The sequence below is a fragment of the Labrus bergylta genome, chromosome 8 (assembly GCF_963930695.1).
Source record: "Labrus bergylta chromosome 8, fLabBer1.1, whole genome shotgun sequence".
Lineage (NCBI taxonomy): Eukaryota > Metazoa > Chordata > Actinopteri > Labriformes > Labridae > Labrus > Labrus bergylta.
The window spans coordinates 30,259,003-30,281,799 of record NC_089202.1 but is presented as its reverse complement, the minus strand read 5'-3'; the positions used below and the strand labels follow the sequence as shown (position 1 = coordinate 30,281,799).

Here is a 22,797-nt window from a genome sequence, read left to right as displayed (position 1 = left end):
ACACACAATATTAGCAAATTCAAACACAATATAATATTAAATAAAAAGTAAATAAGCACTAAAAATGTCAAAACTAAGAATGAGAATATATACATCCAGGATTTAACTGAACATTACTCGTCTTAAATCAAAATCAAAATCAAAAAATCTATGGGTGCAGCACAGAAAAATGAATTCAAGAAAAGTGAAAGAAATGTACAAATTGTACAAATAAATAATAATCTATAAAAACATGTCATTATGTTAATTGAATGTCGGGGTGCTTTTTATGACAGTGTTTTCTTCTTTCACTAGAAGAAGCATTGTAGGAGGCTCTGATAGCCTATTGGCCGAGTAAATGTCACATGGTCCCTAACGGCCAATCAGAATCCAGCAGAGTCGATCGCGGTGAGGAAACAGGACATTTAACAACCGTCCAAAGGTTTCACATCTTCTTGCCTGTTCTTCCTCGGTTCAGCTCGGGTTATACTCACATCTAGACTCGCCTCCTTTCCTCCAGACTCGTTTATATAACTTTATAATCGTAGTTGACATCGTCTCTGTACATCCGCGGACACACCCTCTGGATTTCAGGAGCCACAACGACGACTTGAATCCTTCCGTTTTGTTGATTAATCCTTTAAAAGACTGAAACATGGCATATCCAGGATACGGTGCTCCCCCCGCAGGGGTAAGAAATCTCCATAATGTGATTAAATATCATCCTAACAATGAATATGTTTACTAAGTACCGCCCTGTCCCGGGACAGTCGGTGGGTTTATCCTGTCCAAGCAGCCCGGAAGTTACTGGAACGGAATTAATGAAGGTGTTAAATATCCAGCAGTGCATCAGTCCGTCTCCACCTGTGATCAATCAGTTAAATGTTTGTGTACAATGTGGATTGTTTCAGGGAAATATCTATGTCATGGCTCATTGTTTGCACATTGTTCTCTAATTGTTTCCATACACAATTAATTACACAACTCCAAATATGGTCAGTGGAAGAAGAAGACGTCCGGTGTTACGCCGAGAAATGCATACCTGCAGAAAGTGGCATTTCTCTGCTGCCCAGTTTTATCCACCCTTAAAGTTGCTCAAAGGACACTTAAGACCACTCACTGTTACTGTCATAGATACACACGACTTCTGATACGTTCTCATCACAGATCTGCCCCCTGAAGAATAGAATTACTTACAATATGAGCAAAAAACACAATATAATATTAACTACAAAGTAAATAAGTACTAAAAATATCAAAACTAAGAATGTGAATATATACAACCAGGATTTAACTTAGCATTACTAGTTTTAAATAGGAAGATTAAATATGGAAGATTAAATGTAAATGTGCAAAAACAGAGTAGTGAATGGACAGTATTGACACAAGTTAAAGTGCAGGAGTGTAGACATATTATCAGCAGAAACTATACAATATAACGGCGAGTAGACAGACAAATGAAGTGAACATGAGTGCAGGGATTATTTGTAAATGTAACATGTGCAGAACAGATGACAGTATGGAGAGACAGATATTATCATGATGACAGTTCTCTGCTCACATGAGGTGAGCTGTTGTACAGAGTTATGGCCTTCGAGAAGAAAGATTTCTTGTATCTGTCCTTGTGACAGCGGAGTTGTATCAGTCTGTTGGAGAAGCTGCTCCACTGTTTGTCCAGTACGGTGTGCAGAGGGTGATCAGGGTTATCCATAACTGAAATAAGAGTTATACCATTTTAACACTGTTCTTTAAAGGTGCATGCAATTTTTGGCAGGGATGCATTTTTCAGCACAACACCTTTTTTTCAAATCAACCAATTAATGAATTCTTAAATAGCACCTTTTGGACAAATGCAATTGCAGTTCAAAGTGCTTTACACAGGAGTGTAAAAGTGAGATAATAAAGGTATAATAATAATAACAACGAGGGATGCATCGGTTCAACATCGGTATCTGCAGATATCCGCCCTGTAGACAGACATCAGCACATCGGCAAATCATGTGGCCTGAAGCGATGTCAGCAGCTGATGTTTATTTGTCGTATCGAATCAAATTAATTTCGGCATCTAGTCCACCTCACTACAGTGAATCAGAGAAGAGGTTTTTTATTAGGCAGATGGAATCACCTGTTGAACAAACTCTTTGTTTTCAAACATGAGAGAAAATGGGTGGGAGTCATGAAACAAACATCGGAATCGGCCCTGATTTTCTTAATCGTTGCTTCTTTAATAATAACTTTATTGAAAAAGCACATTTCAGCGACAAGGCAATTCAACGGGCTTCACACAAGACATCGAAAGCATCAAGACGAAGGGAAGAAACTGGACCTTTTTAAATAAAAAATAAATAGAAAAACCATAAAATCAAACAGAAAACAAAATCAAAACAGAACAGAAGCTAAAACATACAATAGTTGTATAAAAATACAAATAAATAAAAAAGTAAAAGTTACAGTGCAGAGTTATATAGTTAAAAGAATTCAAATAAATGCCCTATTGTACCTTCAAAAAATAAAATTCAGTGGACTCCTTTCATTCAAACAGGATCCAAAGAAAATACTGGAGCACAAGAATCACTCCACTAAATTATATTTTTATAAAGTCTAAAGTCCTTCTCTGAGAACACCGACCTCCATTTGTGGAGCGGCTGCAGCGCAAAAGTTTCCTTCTGCTTTGCTGGTATTATTATACCTCTCTGATAAACAGTTAAATAATAATAACTTTATTTATTTAGCACCTTTTAAAACAGATGTTTACAAAGTGCTTCGACAGACAAATCAAAAGCGTGAGCTCAGGACAGAATCAGAAACTTGATCAGTCAGGCCGAACAGAGAAACACCTTCCTCAGCGCTGTTCAGGTTTGACAGCTACAACATCGATTGACCGCTCAGAGTAAAACAACATCACACAGAAACACAGTCAGGGGCCGTCATGGTCAATCCCCAGGGCTCTGTTCCTCTCGCCCTGAGCATTCAGTGTGTGTGTGTGTGTGTGTGTGTGGCGTCCTCTTCTATTGTTGTTGGAATGTGAGTGATGACCTTTCTGTTCAATGAGAGGCTGGGTGTGGAGAGGACGATTATTTCAGCAGCCGTGTTGGTAATGTGTCAAAGTTTGACCTGGTTTGTGACTGTCTGCACGTTAAAAGAGGAGGTGGAACGATGATGGGCTGAATGATGCAGGTGGAGGAGAAGGTGAGAGGCAACATAGAGTCCTTAGAGTCTGACAGTCGTTAGTGGCTCCTTTTAGTGAACGGACTTGAGCTTGTTTCGACCTTTTCTAGTCTTCTGATTCGATTCACACACTGATGGTAGACGCCGCTGTGTAACTCCACCATCAGTATTTTTAACTAATCCGGCACGTTTATACACCGCCGACGAAGCAGTTTGGGGTGCTTCACACAAGACATCACGTTCAGGTTGAGGGACGACCGACTCCGCCCACTGAGCCACAGCCGCCCTGAATGTGTGTGTTGGTCAAACAGGTCTCCAAAATTACAAATAAATGCAAATAAAAGGAACGAGAAAGACACAACGGACACGTCTCAAACGGCAGCTGAAGCTAGAAAGCAATACAGTAGAAGTATAAGAATGAAAGAAGAGGAAGACGGCATCACGTCACAGGACATACACACAAAATGAAGACACAATTACAACACGTCGTGTGTGAGGAAGGGTGGGGATCTTTACTGTCAAGGTCCATGGAGCAAATACACACACACTGGATGCCACAAGATCAATCATTTCATGTCTTTCTTAGTGGTCTGTGATGGCTCTGGTGGACTTTGTAAAGACTGCAGGCAGCAGGAGTTGATTAACTTTGAGTGATTAGTTATTGGAGATAAAGTAAACGACTCAAGTGGTGAACAAACAACAGACTGAGCTCGATTGCAGACCCGCACAGAGCTCTGTTGCAGATACACATTGCAAGTTGAACCAGCTCTTCATTAGCATTAGAATTAGCACTAGCCCCTGGTTCACTTTAGCACTTGGGCAAAAGCCCCAGATTGAAAAATACCACAATTACCCTTTATGCTGTTCAATAGTTGCTGATAAAATTTCAGATTTTTAGTGGCTAGACTTGAAAAGGTAATCTTTTTTTCTCTTGTCTCCCTCTGTAGCAGGATCCTCTCTACGGATATTTTACAGCTGTAGCTGGACAGGTAACCACCCACTCCTGCACAACAACATTATGAGCCTGTTCCTCTTCCTTTTGTGAAGTTGTAATCTCACTCTTCTGTGGAGTAATCTGTTTCCCTTCCTCCCCTTTAACTCTAACAGGATGGACAGATCTCTGCAGACGAGCTTCAGCAGTGCCTCACGCAGTCTGGCATGGCTGGATCATACAAACGTAAGATCCTTACACCCTTTTTATTAAATATCCACTCGCATGCACAGGCACAAGTCTGAGATGCCATTCTGTAAAGCTGCTCACCATGCATTAGAGTTATCAAACTGAGCAAGACGCAGACAACAAGTGAATGTCTGTCAACAAAACCAGAAGAGTCCATTTAGGGTTGGACTGAGAGTCTTATCTTGTGCGCTAACAGTCTGTGTTTTTCTTCCCTAGCCTTCAGCCTGGAGACCTGCAGACTGATGATCAGCATGTTGGATGTATCCTTCACCTATCAGCCTAAAGCCGTTTTCACATACTTACTTCTAGAAAATGTCATTCAGAGATGCAGCCCCTAAAATCTCCCTGAGTTGGTCGGCTACATTTCAGAGCAGGAGACTATTGCATGAATGTTGCAGAGGCGTAAAGGCGGGCAGGAAGTATGCTGCCTTCCCCTAAGGAAATGTGAACTCACCGACTGTTCATTTATGTATCACATTTTCATACGACAGGTGTAGTCGACTCAATGTGCTTTAAAACAGAAAAATAACAGGCAAAGATGATACACGACAATAATATGATGTAAGAGCGTTTGACATAAGGTATCACATACAAAACAAAGGTTTAAGAAAAACATAAAAGATACAACATTAATATTCTAAATAAAAGTTTTTAACATGCTTTTAAAAGAACAAACTGTTGGAGCAGACCTAAGATCATGTGGTTTAGAATTCCAGAGAATGGGGCCGTATAGTGACTGAAGGCACCATAAGGCTGATTTAGAGTGAATTCTTGGTACAGTGAGGAGACTTTATTTGATGATCTCAGGGATCTGTCTGGTGTGCATTGAGTGAGCATGACTGTGACACCAATATCACACATATTTACAGATATTAAAACATTATTATAAGTTTCCCTGAGAGATCTAAAAGGTTGTTGAGATGACACATTAATGCTGACAAGACTGGTTACTTAAAATCAATTTTTTGACTTCCCGGGTGAAAGTGCAGAAGTTTGTGCAAAGTTTAAGACCAGTTGGAAGACTAATCCATTCTTTAATGGCTTTAAAAGAAAAAACAGATTGTGCTAAAGCGGTGCCACGTTTAGGAACACTTTTTCATGGAGAAAAAAAGTGATGCTTTAATCACAACTTTTACCTTTATGCCAGCGCTACAATTAGTTTGAAATATTCAAAATGTCATCAAAAGAGAGGAGAAGAACATACTGAAGAGCAGAAAACTTAATGAAGATGTTTCATTACGTGCACAGTGAACCCTAGCAGTCACATGCATACTATCTATAGTCTTTAGCCAGACGCAGGATATTAAAATCACTCCACCTTCCACTCGCTCTCGATGAGACTTCCTGCTGCTTTCACACATCGGCTCATGTGGTTGCGACCTTGTGCAGAAAATTTACGAAGCAGTTGAAAAGGTAACATTTGGCCAGTTTGAGTTCACACGTACTGCTTAACTGTTTTGTGAAAACATCGATACATAGCGGTTTTTAACAGACCGACTCAACATGCATGATGCAAAACAACAGCGCTCTGTGTCCAAATTTAAAAACATTCCAACCACACAGGAGACCACAGGAAACATTTTTCTAACACAAGGTTGAGTTCACATGTTGAACAACAACGTACTGAAAGTTCTCTGTGGTTTCAGACCTGTACTCCATTTTTAGGATCCTTTCACTTTTTCTTCTTCTTGCAGATTCAAAATATCCTAAATCAGCTCAGACGGCAAGAAGTTGAAAGAGGCCTTTACTGAAGGTTTTTTCACCTTCGTCAAAGTTTAATATCCGTCATTAGATGAACTTTCTGATGGAACAAAACCATAAAATACAGTACAATCTTTAATACTACCTGCTGCAATTTACTGAAAATTATTATTATTTTTTTATAGTAATGTATTGCAGTTCTTTTTCAGGCGTTTATATTGGAGAAACAAGTTCTGGAAAGGATTCATTAACCCCGGACTATGGCAACCATATTTCACCCCGTGGCTTACTTGTAAAATCTCTTTACTGTAAAACTTGAGCAGCTTAACAAAATATCTTCAAATGATGCAGGAAGACTGACAGGAAGGTGTGGCAGACGCGCTTGTATAGCAACTGGACAACACATCATCATGTTCTGTGGCTTTTGGCTTTTAACATCAAAATGATCTTCCACATCCTTGAAGCATTCCTGCTACAGCTGACCCTTACACATTGTTGACTTGATGCCTCTTTTATGTCTGGGTGTGCTGACTGGACTTAAGTGATGTCTGTTTAAACTGCACACTGTCTTAAATTCTGCATCCTGCATCTTCCTGCTCAGTTTACTGTAAAGTTTCATGTTTAGTGAACATCGTAAAGATTTGGTGTCTGATCTTTAATTTATCCTCAGAGCGTCCTTCTTCTTTTTATTAAGCTTCCATCTTGTAGGAGATTTCCATTTCTTCCTTCATGTTCAGCTAAATGAGAGTTTTCCTCGTCTGTAGAGATGCTTCATTGTCTCTCGTTGGCTCCTTGACTTGAGTGTGTTGTATCAGCGGGACATGTCGGGCACCATGGGCTTTCATGAGTTCAAGGAACTGTCCAACGTTCTGAGCGGCTGGAAGGCGACCTTCATGTCCTACGACCGTGACCACAGTGGGACGGTGGAGGGTCCTGAGCTGCAGCATGCCCTCACCGCCATGGGTAAACCAACCAATCAACCCTTCAGCTTTTCTTTAATACAGTCTTGTTTTTTCAGAACAGAAGTCAGAACGTAGAGAAATGTCTTCTTGAGTGAATTTGACTCTTGTGCTGTCTCGAAGTCATTTTAAACAAACCGGTTCTGTAACAGCTGTCAGTTTATGATGTTAATCCTTTTTTAAAAATAAAACCGTCTGTGTTCTTGTGCAGGTTTTAATCTGAGCCCTCAGGCCATGAACATCATCATGAAGCGCAACAGCACCAACGGTCGAATCGGCTTCGACGACTTCATCACCTGTTGCATCAGAGTCAGAGCCCTGACTGGTGAGTGAGCTGCAGACAAACATGAACGCTGAGACAGTTAGCTTTTAAAGGGTCATATAATAATAATATATAGAAAACAAGCTGGTTCCCAGAGGAGGACACACTCTGCTCTCAGAGTGACAGGTAGAGACACAGCTCCACTTCCTCACATCATGCCTCAAACACCAGACTGTGAGAGAGGAATACTTCACTCAAATTACACACGTTGTACATCCTGAATTTGAAACACACAAACTCCCATATGTACTGGGAGAAAAAACAAATTATAAGATTATAGCTGCAAAATGTATCACAGCTCGTCAAGACCAGAGGAAAACCAGAGAAATCCACACACACACACACACACACACACATTCACATTCACATTCACATTCACATTCACACACTCTTACAAATAATGCTTTCACACTAGCAGAAATCTCCTAAAAAAAACTCCTGATATTCCCAGGACGAGCTGTGCATGTGAACACAAACAGCTATTTGTGTGTAAAGAGTGAACAAAAAGGGGGACAGCACACCCCCTTGTGGAGAACCAGTGGAAGTGCACTTCAGCCAATCAGTCTTTCTGAAGTCAAACTGTTCAAAAACGGCCTCCTGGTTAAGATGTGGGGCTGGGTTGTGTTCAAAGCAAAGGGTTGTCATAGCAACGTAATAATGGTCAGAATAAAGCATTGACGTTTCTCTAACATTTGTGTCTCACAGATCAGTTCCGGAGGAGAGACACGAGCCACAGTGGACAAGCCATGTTTCAGTACGATGATGTGAGTCTAAACTTTAACATTTAACGTCCTCATGTTGTCTGATTGTGCACTGAGTTCCATTAAAGGGTACGGACATACTTCCCTAGATTTATTTGAGCAATTTAGTTTACCGACGGCAGCTGTAGTCGTTGAGAAACAAAAGCTAGAAAGCTTTTTATCTCGCATAAAGTTGGACGTACACTGCACGATTTCAGCTCGATTTTAAAGCTGACGTTTGAGTCAAACGAGCCAGATTACGGCTCGATCCCGATTGGCTGCTCCAGACCGGTCGGATGATTGTCTGGCATGTTTTGATATTTTGGTGGTACAGCTGCACACACTCACACGGTGAGAGCCGATTCTCAAACTTCAGGACTTTTTGTTTCCTGATTGTGTCTGCAAAAACCATCTGAAATCACCATGGCAACAGCAGCCATTCCTGTTTAATCTGATGTCCCCTCCTATCAGGAAAGAAATGTTGGCAGGAAATATCTGCAGACCTGCAGCTGACAAGGATTATTTATTGTGATTTAGCAGCTAGTAGACTTAATGGTGAGGCTCAGTGTGTGAGAGAGAGAGAGGGAGAGTGTTTGTATTTGAACAGCGCACTGAAACACACAAATGTCCGTCTGTTGGAGTTTTTCTATGGACAGTTGTGAATGCGTCGTGAACGATTCAGTCGTTCAAAGTGAGTCTGACATTCTGTCGCAAGTTTTATACTATTGTACTGTGCAGGCCGGGCCCAGAGACAAAGTCAAAAGGGTTAGCCTTCTAGGAATTTTGAAGTAACAAACTCAACTCATCCAGAAAATATGGACAAAAAACCCTAACAAACTATAAACCAATCTTTATACGATTAAAAAATGTTCTGGTTTGTTTCTCATCTTGATCAATTGTGAATAAGACGACAGATTACATAACAGACTTGATAACATTTTCACGTCTCTCTCTCTTCTAGTTCATGCAGGTCACCATGAGTCTATGAAGAGGATCAGACTGAACAAAGGGAACACCGGCCTTTAAAAACCACTCATTTTAACAGCATGTCATTTTTTCTAAGTGTATTTTTTTCGCTTTCATCATTGTTGTATCGTCAGGGGTTAAACTGTCAACATCACATTCCATTTTAAAGAAACTTTCATTATATATTAAACCCATGTAGGATAAGTATATTTATGACATAACCAGCTTTCTGTGACTGTAGTAACCTCAGGCTGTTTCAATGACAAACCCCCTGCAGTGTACTGAAGGGGATTATTATTATTATAACTTTTACATTTAAAGCTTTTTACATCAAGAGAAACCAAAAAATCTAAACCACCACTTTAGTATAAACATGTATGAAATGAATAAATTCACAAACTTGTAACTTCACAAACTGGCTTGTATTTTCTTCCTTATTGTCCACGCTGATTTTGTTTGTTGTTGCGCTGACAGGGTTAATTTTTTTATAAACCACCATCTGCAATTCAACGTTCTCAGTGCCCAGACTGCAAAAAAACCCCTCTGCATCAGCTGTCTTTGACGCTGCACTCTCAGATGACTTTAGTTTGTTTGTTATCGTCTGGTATTAGCTAACAAAACAAAGGCACTCCTGGAGGCGTCCATGTTGCTTGTCGGACTTGCAACTGGAACGCAGTCAACTCACACTCCAGAGCTCAGAGGGCCCCTAGATAAATGGAACGCACCAATAGAGCCGAATCCGAGGTGGGTTTTAAGCCTCTTGTCAATCATGTCTGCTACCAGCCTAACTCTGGACTATGGAGAACATGTATCCTTTGTTGAACCTTCTTTCTGAAACGGGCCCCATGGTGCAAACTTTGTCCTATTCAGTTTTAGTCTTAACAGGTGGAACATAATTTAAGGTGGACGTACAAAGAAGTTTGATCATCATTCATCAGAGTCTCTGAGTCTGAAGAATCAGGAATAGTTCTGCAGGAAAACTGGATAACCAATTTGGGACCATTTCTAATGTCAACAAAGTAAATTTCAGCAGCTTCTTCTTCTGCGTCCTTTACAGCATTCAGAGACACTTGTGTTTTCTTGAAAGCTTCTGTTATCCTGAGGTCTCCATGGATTAGTGTAGCCCATATCGCCTCACAACATCGCCCTGGTTGAAACTGAAAAAACAACAATGAAGCCTTCATTTGAATTAAGGTTCTTGAAAGCCGTCATTTAAAACTCTGCTCCACTTTGTAGCGTATTCATTTTGTTAAGAGATTAATATCTCATATTTTTAACCTCGATCAGAATATTGGGGCACCACCTCCTGTAAAGGAAGAAATATATATTAGTTGTTGTAATTAATCAATCTTATACCGGAATTGGTGACCTCTTCAAGATGTTTTTCAACCACAAAATACATAGACAAAGCTCTTGGTGTTTACGTGCAAATTTAATGAAGGAACAACAATAACGTATATGAATGACGTGAATTTAATCAATAATCTCAGTGAATGATAACAAGAAGACAAGTATGACAGTAAAATGACTAAATAAAAGCAAACAAAAGAAATGGGTATAACTTCACTATATAACTATATATATAACTATAACGAAGTAATCGCTAAACATTATGAGAATATTATTCTCTTTCAATCTGTAAATCAAGACAAACAATGTATTAAACAGTCAACAAAATAACAAAGTCATAGATAAATGAAATGTAGGAATAACACATCCTAATCTATAGTCAATAAAATGATAAAATCATAATCTACCTAAACATGTAATTATAGGTCTAATGTGTCAAAGAAAATCCTAACCACTAGATGGCAGTAGTGTTCGACAGTGAAAGTTTCATCCATTAAGCATCATATCAAAACGGAATCAGATGATTCAGTCCCATTCAACCCATCATTTGTTGCATCTAACCAAGAGATCACAGAAACTTTTATTTGATGCAGGAAATAGGACCACTTGATGTGAGAAAAATTGTTGTGCTTGACAGTTTTAAACGATCTTTCTAATGAGATGCAGAGCGTCAGTGGGGGCTCTCTTAATGGGTCGTAAAGTGCCCATTGCTTGAGATTTAAACAACAGGATGCTATGGGGGTCAGCTGGTCCGGAGTGTGCATTCTGAGGTCTCTTAACTTAGTAGGCTTTCTGATCCTTGTCTACGGCTGTGGGTGTGATTCGACTCTCGCAAGTTTTTGCCCTGCTACAACCTTTAAGTCCTGGAGCCAGATTCGCTGTCTGTGATGTTGTCCGAGTCCTATCTTCAGTTTGTTTACATCGCCAGGACGGCCGGCTGACTCCTCCCCTCGCGTATAAAAGTTGTTTAATTGAGGGACTAGAGAAAAGAAGAATAACATACTGTACTCACTGCTTAACTGTGTTTCTAGATCACGCTCATTTCAGGTAAATTTACATGCAGTGTGAAGATACGAGCATAATAAAGATCGCTAGCATTAGCATGCTAACACAACAATGCAGTGGGAGTTGTTTTGGTTTCATGCTGGTGCTCAAGGGCGACATCTGCTGGATCAAAAAGTCACATATTATTCCTTGTATTGTTAATTTTAGCCACTCGGTGCAAGCCTCATGTCTGTGGTACTCCTGAAAATAAGCTAGCACATTTGACAGTTCATGTGAATCTAATTTGCCCTTTCCCAAAAAACTAACTAATGTTGTAATACAACTTTACTTTACAAATTAAATAAATCATATAGATTATTATTATGTATGGAAATAACATTTCAGTCCTTTAGTTAATGATTTCACACCAAATATACTGTATATAAAGGCATATGCATAGGTCTATTATGCCTGCCCTACAGCATCTGAGAAGTTCATAAGAAAAAAAATCAGGAATTACACTTACACAAACATTGAACAAGAACTTCCTTACTTTGTAATTACAAAAGATTTTAGTTTCTGCATCTGACCCCTGGCTTTGCTGCAGATTTGCCCTCAAGTTGCTGCTTAAGCGATCTGTTTTGCTTTTCCAGTTTATCCACACGAGACTGCAGCACCTGAGCCTTCATCTTCCAATACATGTAGTTTTCCTCAGGCTTGAGATTTTCAATGTTTCCAGCTGCAAAACACAATATGACAGATTTAAATATTCATGTGATTAGAGGAGACAGGTCAAAGTTTGTAGGAACAGAGTTAAGAGCCAAATGTGCTCCCATAAATCCAATGACCGCTAACCACCCTAAAGCTAAAGCACCAAATGTGAATATTGAGATGGGAGCTGTTTGTTAAGGAGTAGATTTTATGTTAGTAATAGCATGCTAACTAACGTTCGACTCAACAGCGTAGCCTAGCATACTATTAAACCATCCAATGAATGATCTTTGGAACCAGCTAGCTCACGATAATTGTTATATTAAGTCAGCTTTTGATAACAGCCGGCCAGAAACCATCTTGCTGGCATCCAGAAACCATGTAAAACACTTTAATTATCTAGCTGATACAGTTAGCTGGTCTGATACCGTTAGTCAGAATATCTGAAGTATGAAGTTAAGAACACTTACTTTTAAATTTCTTTACGTCATCACTCTTGGACCTCCGACGCCGAGCCTTAGGCGTTGTCAAGTGTTTAGTACCCACAGCACCACTCCCCTTGGCAGGTGATAGGCCGATCAGAGATCTCACCTGATGTTGAGGCTGAAAAGAAACGTGATAATAATTTTGGTTCAAAAGAAAGTAATGCCGACTGCTTTCTAAATAAGACAACGCTTCTTGTGGGGTCTTTACACACTGAGTTCATTTAAAAAAAATGTTAGATCTGTTATCCAAAATGTTACGCATAGAACCTAGAAGCAATATTTAGACAACCGACTCTACATCTAACACAGTTAAGTTATCATTTTTAAGTGTTTCTAACAGTAGCTCAGGTCTCATTATGCTTTAACAATACATCATATATCTTATAGGAAGAATGTGAGTGTAGGTTCTCAGTCATCCAGGTCACTGTAAATTCAAAGCTTGATCCAAAGGCAACTGGACTGGTATTAGATCTTGAAGACGTTTCACCTCTCCTCTGAAAGGCTTCTTCAGTTCTAAACTTTCTGGTGGACAGAGCTAGAAATTTAGCCTCTGCAGAACATTAGCATGCTATTGATCTAGGATGACTCACATCAGAGTCGTTAGCTGTGTTGCTAAAACTAGTTTTCGCCTAGACCGCCCCCAGTGGTCTTGTCAGTTGTTGGAGATGTTCCACAGTGGGAATGGGGCTTCAGTTGTTTTGGGAGAGAATTCAAGACAGCATTGTAGGTTGGTGAAAGATGGTGTCTCAGACCACCACCTTGGTTAAGAGAAGGTTTTTCCACCTTAACAAAGATGGCTTTTTTAACACCCCTCTCAAACGGTCTTCCCTGCCCAGGATACGCACTCTCTCTCGAGTCCGCCTGTTTGTAACCTGAGCACGCTAACATAAAGCATGCATGTGTTGTATTAAGACGTTATGTACAACAGGTAATCGTGCTTAGGCACGGTTAGTCCACGGTGTGACGGCCCTGGCCATGGTGTTTGGCCTGGTACTGCTGTTGTTTTGTGTTTCAGGGTTTGGCGTCATCTGGTGGTTGGTGGTGGCATGCCTGCTGGTTGTTGGGAGACCCGCCCACCTACCTGCTGATTGCAGATGGGCTTCACCTGAGTGGAAGGGCATATACGCTAGGCTGCCATAGCTTTCTGTCTCTCTTCCTCAGGACAGAATGGGTTTATTTCCCATCTGCCCTTGTATTTTTGTGTTGTTCTGAAATAAACTAAAACATAAGAAGCAAGTTGACTGTGTGGACCTCCATTGAATGTTAGGGCCTACACGAGCTGGTCATAACACACGGTTAGTGCAGTGTAACCGCGGGCCGTCCCGGCCAGCGTGGGAATGGCGAAGCGGGGGGGCAATCGTGCTTGAGTACGGCATGGTACAGATGGCCAGTGTGACCGCGCCCTCACGGTCAATGCGTGAGACTTTACAGCTCTGCATTGTTGTGTTATGTTAATGTTAGCGCTCTTTAGTTAGCTCGTAGCGTCACATTGCATGTGAACTGACACAGAATGAGCGTGATCTAAAAACTCTTACTAACATCCAAATAATCAGTGAGTATGTTCTTCTTCTCTCTCGTCCTTGACTAAAACAGATTTTATACACAAGGGGAGGAGCCTCAACATTTTCATAAGGTGAGTAATAACCCCAAACACCACCGTCCGGAAAAATAAATAATGACAACTGCTGTCCAGTTCATGTAGTCAGAAAGGTTCACCTACTTCAAGGGAACACCCGTGTGTCAACAGATGGACTATCAAAATAAAGGGTTACTGTACATTACACACCTTAAGTATGGAGCCCAGGTCTGTTTTACGTCCTCCGACGACCTCCGATGACCTCTTGTGAGCTCTGTCAAGAAAACATGATCTGATAGTTATGTTGACAGGACTGTTAGAATGTGCAGGTTAACACATTATACTTAAGATCAGTGTTGAATAGGACTTGAGTTAAAGTAAAGATACTTCACTTGAAAGTTACTCAGCTGAAAGTAAAAGTCACCTTAAAGAAAATGACTTAAAGTAGCTGATTATCAATGTACTTACGGGATACTGAAACATGAATCTGTATTGAAATTGGGTCATATATTTAGTAGAAATTAAGTTGGTGCCTTGGCTCGTGGATGAAAGACAACAACTCCCAGAATGCACCAGCTGTTCCTCCGTCAGCTTCAACTGCTCGTCGCTATATTGCGGCTCGTAGAGATAGCCGCAAACATCCGATTCCAGCACAAGAATATTTAAACCTTGATGTCTCTGTGAGTGTCTCTACAGCAAAGTGTGACACATGTCTCTGTAGTGTTGCTTAATATGTGCAGTGATAAGTGATTCATGAAGGAGAACTTACTTTGATCGGGGAGATAGCAGCAGGTCATCTGTCTCTTCAAAGGTTTGACCGATGTCTCCCCGTCGTGCATCAGAACTTCAAAAAGTAAAAGTAGAAGTTTAAAAAAAAATCCCTCATTTGATTCAGAAGTTCGGCATTGGGGAATAGCACTTTTTAGAATATCATCAAATTCATTCCTCTATAAAAAGCAAAATCAATATTATCACATCCAACTTTGAACTTCCACCACTAACCACAGACATAATCAACATCAAAACAAGGAAAAAAATATTATCTAAAATCTACAAAATAATCCTGAAATCTGACCAAACAGTATCCATACCCTTCACAAAATGGGAAACTGACCTCCAGATAGCCCCCAATGCCGACTTCTGGACCCAAATCTGCAGAAACATATTCTCCATATCAAACAATACAAACCTACAACTCCTACAATACAAGATTATTCACAGAGTTCACTACACGGGTGAGAGGATGTTTAAAATGGGCTTCACTGATTCTAAATTATGCTCACACTGCTCACAAAACGCCACAGACGGATACCTGCACGCCACATGGGACTGTACACCAATAAAACACTTCTGGCATGACATCACTGACCACCTCTCTGTATTCTTGAGCTGCCACATCCCATGTTCACCCACACTCTGCGTACTAGGAGACATATCTACCATCAACTCAAATATCACATCCAGCAAAATACTCCTCATAGCCCTAACCATCGCCAAGAAAACTGTCCTCATGAACTGGAAGTCGAGAAAAAAAATCAACATTGCACATTGGAAAAACTTACTCATTGAATATATATCAATGGAAAAACTAACTGCCTCACTCAGAAATCAAACTGCCGAATTTGAATCTGTCTGGAACCCAATAATCAACAACCTCAACTCATAACTAACCATACAACATCCCACCCATCAACTCTTTCTGCCTGTGCACCACACACACACACACACACACACACACACACACACACACACACACATTATTTTTTCTACCTGGCCCCCATGCTCTCTTGTCCGATTCTCCCTTTTCTCTCTACCTTTCTTAGCCGTTCACCTTACTTTACATAAAACCAACCCTCTGAAATATAATTTTACATTTTCCCCAATTAGTATTATTATAATCATTATTATTACGTTGCTGAATTTTGTCCTTGTTTTTTTTTCTTTATTATTATCTATTTGTCTTTTATTTTTATTTGTGTGACTTCCGTGGATTATACATCAATAGTTTCTCTCAACACTTCTGCCTTATTTCATTTAACACCCTGTTATATTTTATCTTTCTTGAACTGCGACATACTAATATTATTATTATTTTACTTAATTTCATTATAATCATTATGAAGAACATAAACAACAGCAAGAACATAACAAATGCAAAATACTAAAAATAATTAAATACAATTCAACAGAAAAGAACCCAAAGTGCACGATACCCAACAGACATATAGAACCCAACCATCACAAGAACCATCATAAGAACCATCACAAGAACCATCACAAGAACCATCACAAGAACCATCATAAGAACCATCACAAGAACCATCATAAGAACCCAGGCAACACAAGAACCATCAGAAGAACCATCACAAGAACCATCATAAGAACCCAGGCAACACAAGAACCATCATAAGAACCATCACAAGAACCATTATAAGAACCATCATAAGAACCATCACAAGAACCATCACAAGAACCATCACAAGAACCATCACAAGAACCATCACAAGAACCATCACAAGAACCATTATAAGAACCATCACAAGAACCATCATAAGAACCATCACAAGAACCATTATAAGAACCATCACAAGAACCATCACAAGAACCATCACAAGAACCATCATAAGAACCATCACAAGAACCATCATAAGAACCATCATAAGAACCATCACAAGAACCATCACAAGAACCATCACAAGAACCATCACAAGAACCATCACAAGAACCCAGGAAACACAAGAACCCAACAGCACGAGCTGAGACCAAGAGGAGCAAAGATTTAAAAAGATGTAAGAAACTAAGAGATAAAAGCAAATAAAAAGCAATAAGAAGGTAAGAGCAGAAAAAGAAATAGAAACAAGTGGTTAAAGGATCAAAAAACCAAAAACTATAATATTAATACAAATAAAAAGTAAATATAAATATGAAACATAAATAGACAAAGTAAGTAAGATAAGAAATTACCAAGTTAAAACAAAAGAGGAGATTAAGATGTGAGCATAAATACGAGATAAGAGCTTAAATAAAAGGACAGTAAGAAGTAAAAGAAGATAAAAATAGTAAAACCAGTAAGAAAAGACATTAAGAAGACGACATCACATAAAGCAAGTCTGTAAAAGTATGTTTTAAGAAGGGATTTAAAAGAATTGAGGGAGTCTGCGAGTCTTATCTCCTCAGGGAGGTCGTTCCAAAGTCGAGGGGCCCTGACTGAAAAGGCCCGGTCACCTTTAGTTTTAAGTCTCGACTTTGGAACGACCAGGAGGCCCCCACCTGAGGATCTAAGACTGCGGGCTGGCTCATATGGTGTCAGTAGCTCTGTTATATAGCTTGGAGCGAGCCCCGTCCGTGCTTTAAAAGTAATGAGTAGAATCTTAAAATCGATTCTAAAACTTACAGGAAGCCAGTGTAATGAAGCTAAAATTGGAGTGATGTGATGTCGTCTGTTACAACCAGTAAGAAGCCTAGCTGCTGCATTTTGGACCAGCTGGAGGCGAGACAGTGACTTATTTGTGATTCCGGAAAAGAGGGAGTTACAGTAGTCAAGTCGGGAGAAGATGAGGGCGTGGATGATCTTTTCAAGGTCTGGTTGGGTTAGAATTGTTTTAATGTTGGAGATGGTGCGTAGATGGAAGAAGCTTGATTGGACAACTGTTTTGATATGGGATTCAAAGGTGAGATTGCAATCGAATGTTATTCCTAGATTTCAATGAATAATTGTGATAAAAATTAATTGTTTCCCACCCCTAAAAATAAAAAACCCTTTGTTGACTTACATTGGAGGAATCTTCTCATCAAAAGAAGGAGGATTACCCTTGGACCTGTCACTCTTCATGGACTCACAGCTCGATGCAGGAGAACTTCGACCTTGATCTTCACACCTGAAATAAAATGTCACATTGTATTTAAATTGGGTCATAAATTTTGTAGAAATGAAGTTGGTGCCTTCTTGACCGAGAAAAGGTAGAAAGTGTCTTTTTGGCTTGGATGAAAGACAACAACTCCCAGAATGCACCAGCTGTTCCTCCGTCAGCTTCAACTGCTCGTCACTATATTGCGGCTCGTAGAGATAGCCGTGAACATCCGAGTCCAGCACAAGACCTTCAAAATCCCCTTCATCCATATCAGTTTCTGAGTTCTTCTCAGCTTTCTCCACAGAGCCTGTTAGCATAGCTACCAAGCAAGATGGCGTACGTTGAGTTTCGATTCTGGGAGTGAGGTCCCACCTACTGATCTGTGAGAGGTCTGTAGCTTCAGTGCCCCCCCACCCCCTTCAGCTCTAATAAATACTGCAGGCGATCAGTTTTTCACTCTTACTGTGTGTGGTTGTTTGCTCCAGCGCAGCGTTTGAGCGCCGGTGAGCTGACAGACTCTCGATATTCAGACACTTACTGTGTGTGCTGCACTTATAATTGACAAATAGCAAGAATATTTAAACCTTGATGTCTCTGTGAGTGTCTCTACAGCAAAGTGTGACACATGTCTCTGTAGTGTTGTTTAATATGTGCAGTGATAAGTGATTTATGAAGGAGAACTTACTGTGATCGGGGAGATAGCAGCAGGTCATCCTTCTCTTCAAAGGTTTGACCGATGTCTCCCCATCGTGCATCAGAACTTCAAAAAGTAAAAGTAGAAGTTTCAAAAATAAAAATCAATTACTGTAACAAGGTACTTGTACTTTGTTACTTTACAACATTTCTTTAAATCACATTAATCTCATGTTATTTTGTCCCTTCAGGCTCTCTGTAGATAGTGGTCCTCAGTGTCTCTCTGTAGTCTCAGTGATGTAAAAGAAGAACAAACAACAACAAACTCTCAGACAGCTCAGCTGACGAGTCCAAAGTAATATCCACCTTATGACATCACACATTGACCTTTGTTACCGTTCCTTTGAGCTGTTTGACCTCAGTTTGGGATCCCTAACCACTTCCTGTTTCTGTGCTTAACTTCTTGTCCCAGGGTGCGTTCAAATTGTCATTTTTGTTTAGGAAGGTTCCTCACTGAGTGAAATGAAGCAGTTAAGAGGCGGCCATGATAAGAACAGTTCGAATTCTCTAAAAGTTAAGGAAAGGTGGGTCAATGCTTCCTTTATAACCTCCTTTAGGATACACTGGACCATCCTTTAGGAAAGGAGATGAGATATGCCGCCCCACAATTCCTTGCGGCCTCAACATTTAAAGCGAGTCGAGCATCCGACCGTTCAGGAACATTAACGATGATCGTAAAGAGATAAAAGATAAGAGACATTTTTATCAGATGATGTTTTATTCAACATATTTCATTCCCTTAAGAATACTGTGCTGTTGTACATTTGTATGCTTAAAACATTATGTGTAGGTTATATTTTACATAAATGTAACAATTAATTTCATATTGATGTTGATGTTGATTTCTGATTGGACAGGAAGCTGATGGTTTCACTTTTCTTACTTGTAGCCTGGTAGTCGATATTTCTTTTATTTCAATCCCAACCTCGTGGTGATCAGGATTATTTCACCGGTAAGAAGCACAGGGGAAAGTTTTTTACATGATCTTTTTGTAGTCCATTTTCTGAACATTGTAGTTTCAACACGGCAGAGCCACATCATTAACCTCCGCCGGCCCGTCGCATTTAATGACGTGGCCTAGTGGAAAATGTGGTCGGATTGTCAGAGCAACGAGATCTCCTTTCCCTAAGTCCTTTATGACTTCTCCTAACATCTTTCCTTAACCTCATGACGTTTTCCCCGGGGTTAAGGTGAAGTGGATAGTGAAAGGAGATAGGAGGGACAATTTGAACGCACCCCTAACATTCAATTTAAAGGAAAGGCCTTACTTTATTTCAAAATAAAAGCAGAGTTGAATTCAAACCTCAAGTTTCAAAATAAAAGCCTAAATATTTTTTTAAAGGTCCCATATTCTGCTTTTTCTGCTTTTATTTGCTCTTTAATGTGTTTTCCAAGTGTCCTGCGCATGTTTAGGCACATCTATGTGCAAAAATTCAAAGTCCCCGGAAACGTGGCTTCTCCTACGTCCTCCTGTTAGCTGTAGCATTAGCTGCATGTAACGCTCGATTCTAGCCCCCCTCGATAAAAATGTGTCAGTGCAGCGTCATTGTCAGTGTGATATCACTGATCTAAGCCCATTGGCTCCTTGTGGCAAACCCTGCAGCTCATGTTGAAATTTTCGAGAAGCGTGCTGAGCAACTGACCAATAACAACAGAGCGGATCGGCAGACCAATCAGAGCAGACTTGGCCCACGTGGGGTCTAACAGTGTGGGCTCAACAGAGTGCAGCTGACGGACTCAGAGCGTAGAGGGAGCAAGGAGGAGCAGTACATGAAAACAGACACTTTTTTATAACTTTATCTATTGTGAACGTACAAAAGTAGGAACACAAACCCCAAAAAGGGCAGAATATGGGCTCTTTAAAATACAAAATAATGGGGGTGATGAGCCTAGCGATTATGACACATTATACGGAGGCTACAGTCCTCATTGCAGCTGCTGATTGGTTAGAACCCGACCTCTGCCTTTTGCTGCATGTCATCCCTCACTCTCACTTCACTACACTTCCTGTCTCTCTTCTCTCTTAAGCTGTCCTCTCCAATAAAGGAAAAAAAGATCAACTTGTAAAAAAACTAAATAATGGAGTTTAAAAAATGTGATTAAACACCATTAACTATTGAAACTTAGTGAATAATTGTGATAAAAATTAATTGTTTCCCACCCCTAAAAATAAAAAACCTTTGTTGACTTACATTGGAGGAATCTTCTCATCAAAATAAGGAGGATTACCCTTGGACCTGTAACTCTCCATGGAGTCACAGCTCGGTGCAGGAGAACTTCGACCTTGATCTTCACACCTGAAATAAAATGTCACATTGTAAAATATAGAGATCATTTTAGAATATTTGGCACTGAAGGAAGAGGCTGCTCCTTTGACACATCCCTCTTAAAGGTCACAAGATGCTCTTCATATCTTAAATAAATGGCACATTGTAAAATAAAGAGATCATTTTAGACTTGTGTTAACTTACACTGGTAATCCATGCCATTCCATGATGTCACTCTTTATGGACACACAGGTTAGTGAAGGAGAATCTTCTCTGCCCAGTCCTGAAGAAACGACAGATTTATAAAAAAAAGAAAGAAATCCCAACAATAAGGCCATCAGGGCAATATGAATGAATGAATGAAACCTTTATTGAGGGGAACTTGCTTTGAACCAAAAGCATAAAAACATAAGTGACAGGACAGCACATAAAAAGAAATCATTAAAACGTGTAATACATCAATAAAGCATCACGTTCCTCCTGAAAAAAAGAAATGCTTAACCAACTAACACCAATCCTATTTTGTTGACTAGTTGATTAATTGATGGACAACTCTTCAAAACTGTGTTTTTCCACATAGAAATATGCAACATAACCAATTTATTTATTTTTCATTAACAAAGGTTGAAAACACCTTTTATGGGCCTTCCTGTGTGTTCGGCTAAAGGCTTCTTTACATCTTGTCTGCGCAGACTTTGTCTTCATATTAAAGTTTATATTTACTCATTTCTTAATAACAAACTGAGAGATTAATAATAAACTAACTCAAAGAAGAGATTTTAGTTGCTTTTTTTTACATTACCTTTTCAGCGCCAGATGTCTGCAGAGAGAGAAACAGAAGTGAAAGTAACTAAGTCTTTTAAACAGGAAACGACCGTCAGTTTCTTCAGTAAAGTTAGAAATATATTCACAGATTCGGCTTTCCCGGATCAATAACTCATCAGCGGAACTTTGCTTTTACAAAACCGAACTCTTTGAAATCACAGGAAGGTAGGCTGCGAGCTACAACCGGGTTTTCCTCAAAACGAGCCGTCCTGCGTGCAGGGGAACCTGCATTGACCTCTAAGCAGAGCTGCCTGGTGCTCGGGCAGGGACCGTCTGCAAATTACAACACCGGAAAAAGTTGATACAGAAATATTCAATAACTTCATCCAGGAGAAGGTGTAGTGTCATGAAAAACATTTTACACATATGTGATCTCACGTTGTTTATAGCCTACTACAATTCTTGGATTGGAAAATAATACAATTAAATAATTTTGAGGAATTTTTGAATATGAATATTTTTCAATAAAATCATTTTTTTAAGCTGTAGGGTCAAAAAAAAATCTCATCATGAATAAAAATTCTTCTGCTGTTAAAACTACATCACATGTGCTTTCATGCAGCCTAATTTACTCACCCTGCGGTTGAGCGTCGTCTTGCTGCCAAACTTTGTCAATTCTCCCAGACTGTGCTGAGACAACTTCCTGTCCAACTCCTCATGCCAACCAAAACACACACACACACACTTGTAGTACAAATGTATTTTTATTTTTCTAACTAAACTATACGATCACATTGTAAAAGTATTGTAGCCCATTTGCTGACTGACGATCTGAATTACAGGGCTGGAGCTGTGCTGTATGTTTACCATCATCACCAGTCATATTTTTGTGTTTGCCTGATAAATAGGATGAATGTGGGTAAAGTGGGACAGTTAGTACTAATCATGTTTATCTTTACATGTAAATACTTCCATAACTAAAAATCAATACTAAGCTAATCATAAAAAATAAAACAGATTAAGAACGCTCAGATGTAAACCTGAATGAAAGATACCGGGACTCTAGAGATTGAAACGTGTGGTCTCTACCCAATTGTGAC

At 39.8% G+C, this 22,797-nt stretch overlaps 2 protein-coding genes across 3 annotated transcripts; one reads left to right on the top strand and one right to left on the bottom strand.

Annotated features, from left to right (window-relative positions):
• The first annotated feature begins 369 nt into the window (after window positions 1-369).
• On the top strand, window positions 370-9,430 carry LOC110000878 (sorcin). The gene is made up of 8 exons (XM_020656248.3): window positions 370-670; window positions 4,095-4,136; window positions 4,255-4,324; window positions 4,544-4,587; window positions 6,844-6,991; window positions 7,199-7,312; window positions 8,015-8,073; window positions 9,011-9,430. The coding sequence occupies exons 1-8, from the start codon at window positions 635-637 to the stop codon at window positions 9,035-9,037; spliced, it is 540 nt and encodes a 179-aa protein (XP_020511904.1). The 5' UTR covers window positions 370-634; the 3' UTR covers window positions 9,038-9,430.
• Window positions 9,431-10,428: 998 nt separating this feature from the next.
• On the bottom strand, window positions 10,429-22,028 carry LOC110000873 (uncharacterized). 2 transcript variants are annotated; one of them, XM_020656239.2, is made up of 9 exons: window positions 21,735-22,028; window positions 21,137-21,215; window positions 20,858-20,962; window positions 18,658-18,732; window positions 17,895-17,999; window positions 14,891-14,965; window positions 14,332-14,395; window positions 12,531-12,663; window positions 10,429-12,088 (listed from the first exon to the last, which is right to left on the bottom strand). In XM_020656239.2, exons 2-9 carry the CDS (start codon window positions 21,157-21,159, stop codon window positions 11,922-11,924), a joined length of 747 nt encoding a protein of 248 aa, XP_020511895.2. In that variant the 5' UTR covers window positions 21,160-21,215; window positions 21,735-22,028; the 3' UTR covers window positions 10,429-11,921. The 2 variants fall into 2 exon arrangements, with proteins under 2 accessions (XP_020511895.2, XP_065813568.1); XM_065957496.1 differs by lacking the exon at window positions 18,658-18,732.
• Window positions 22,029-22,797: the final 769 nt, after the last annotated feature.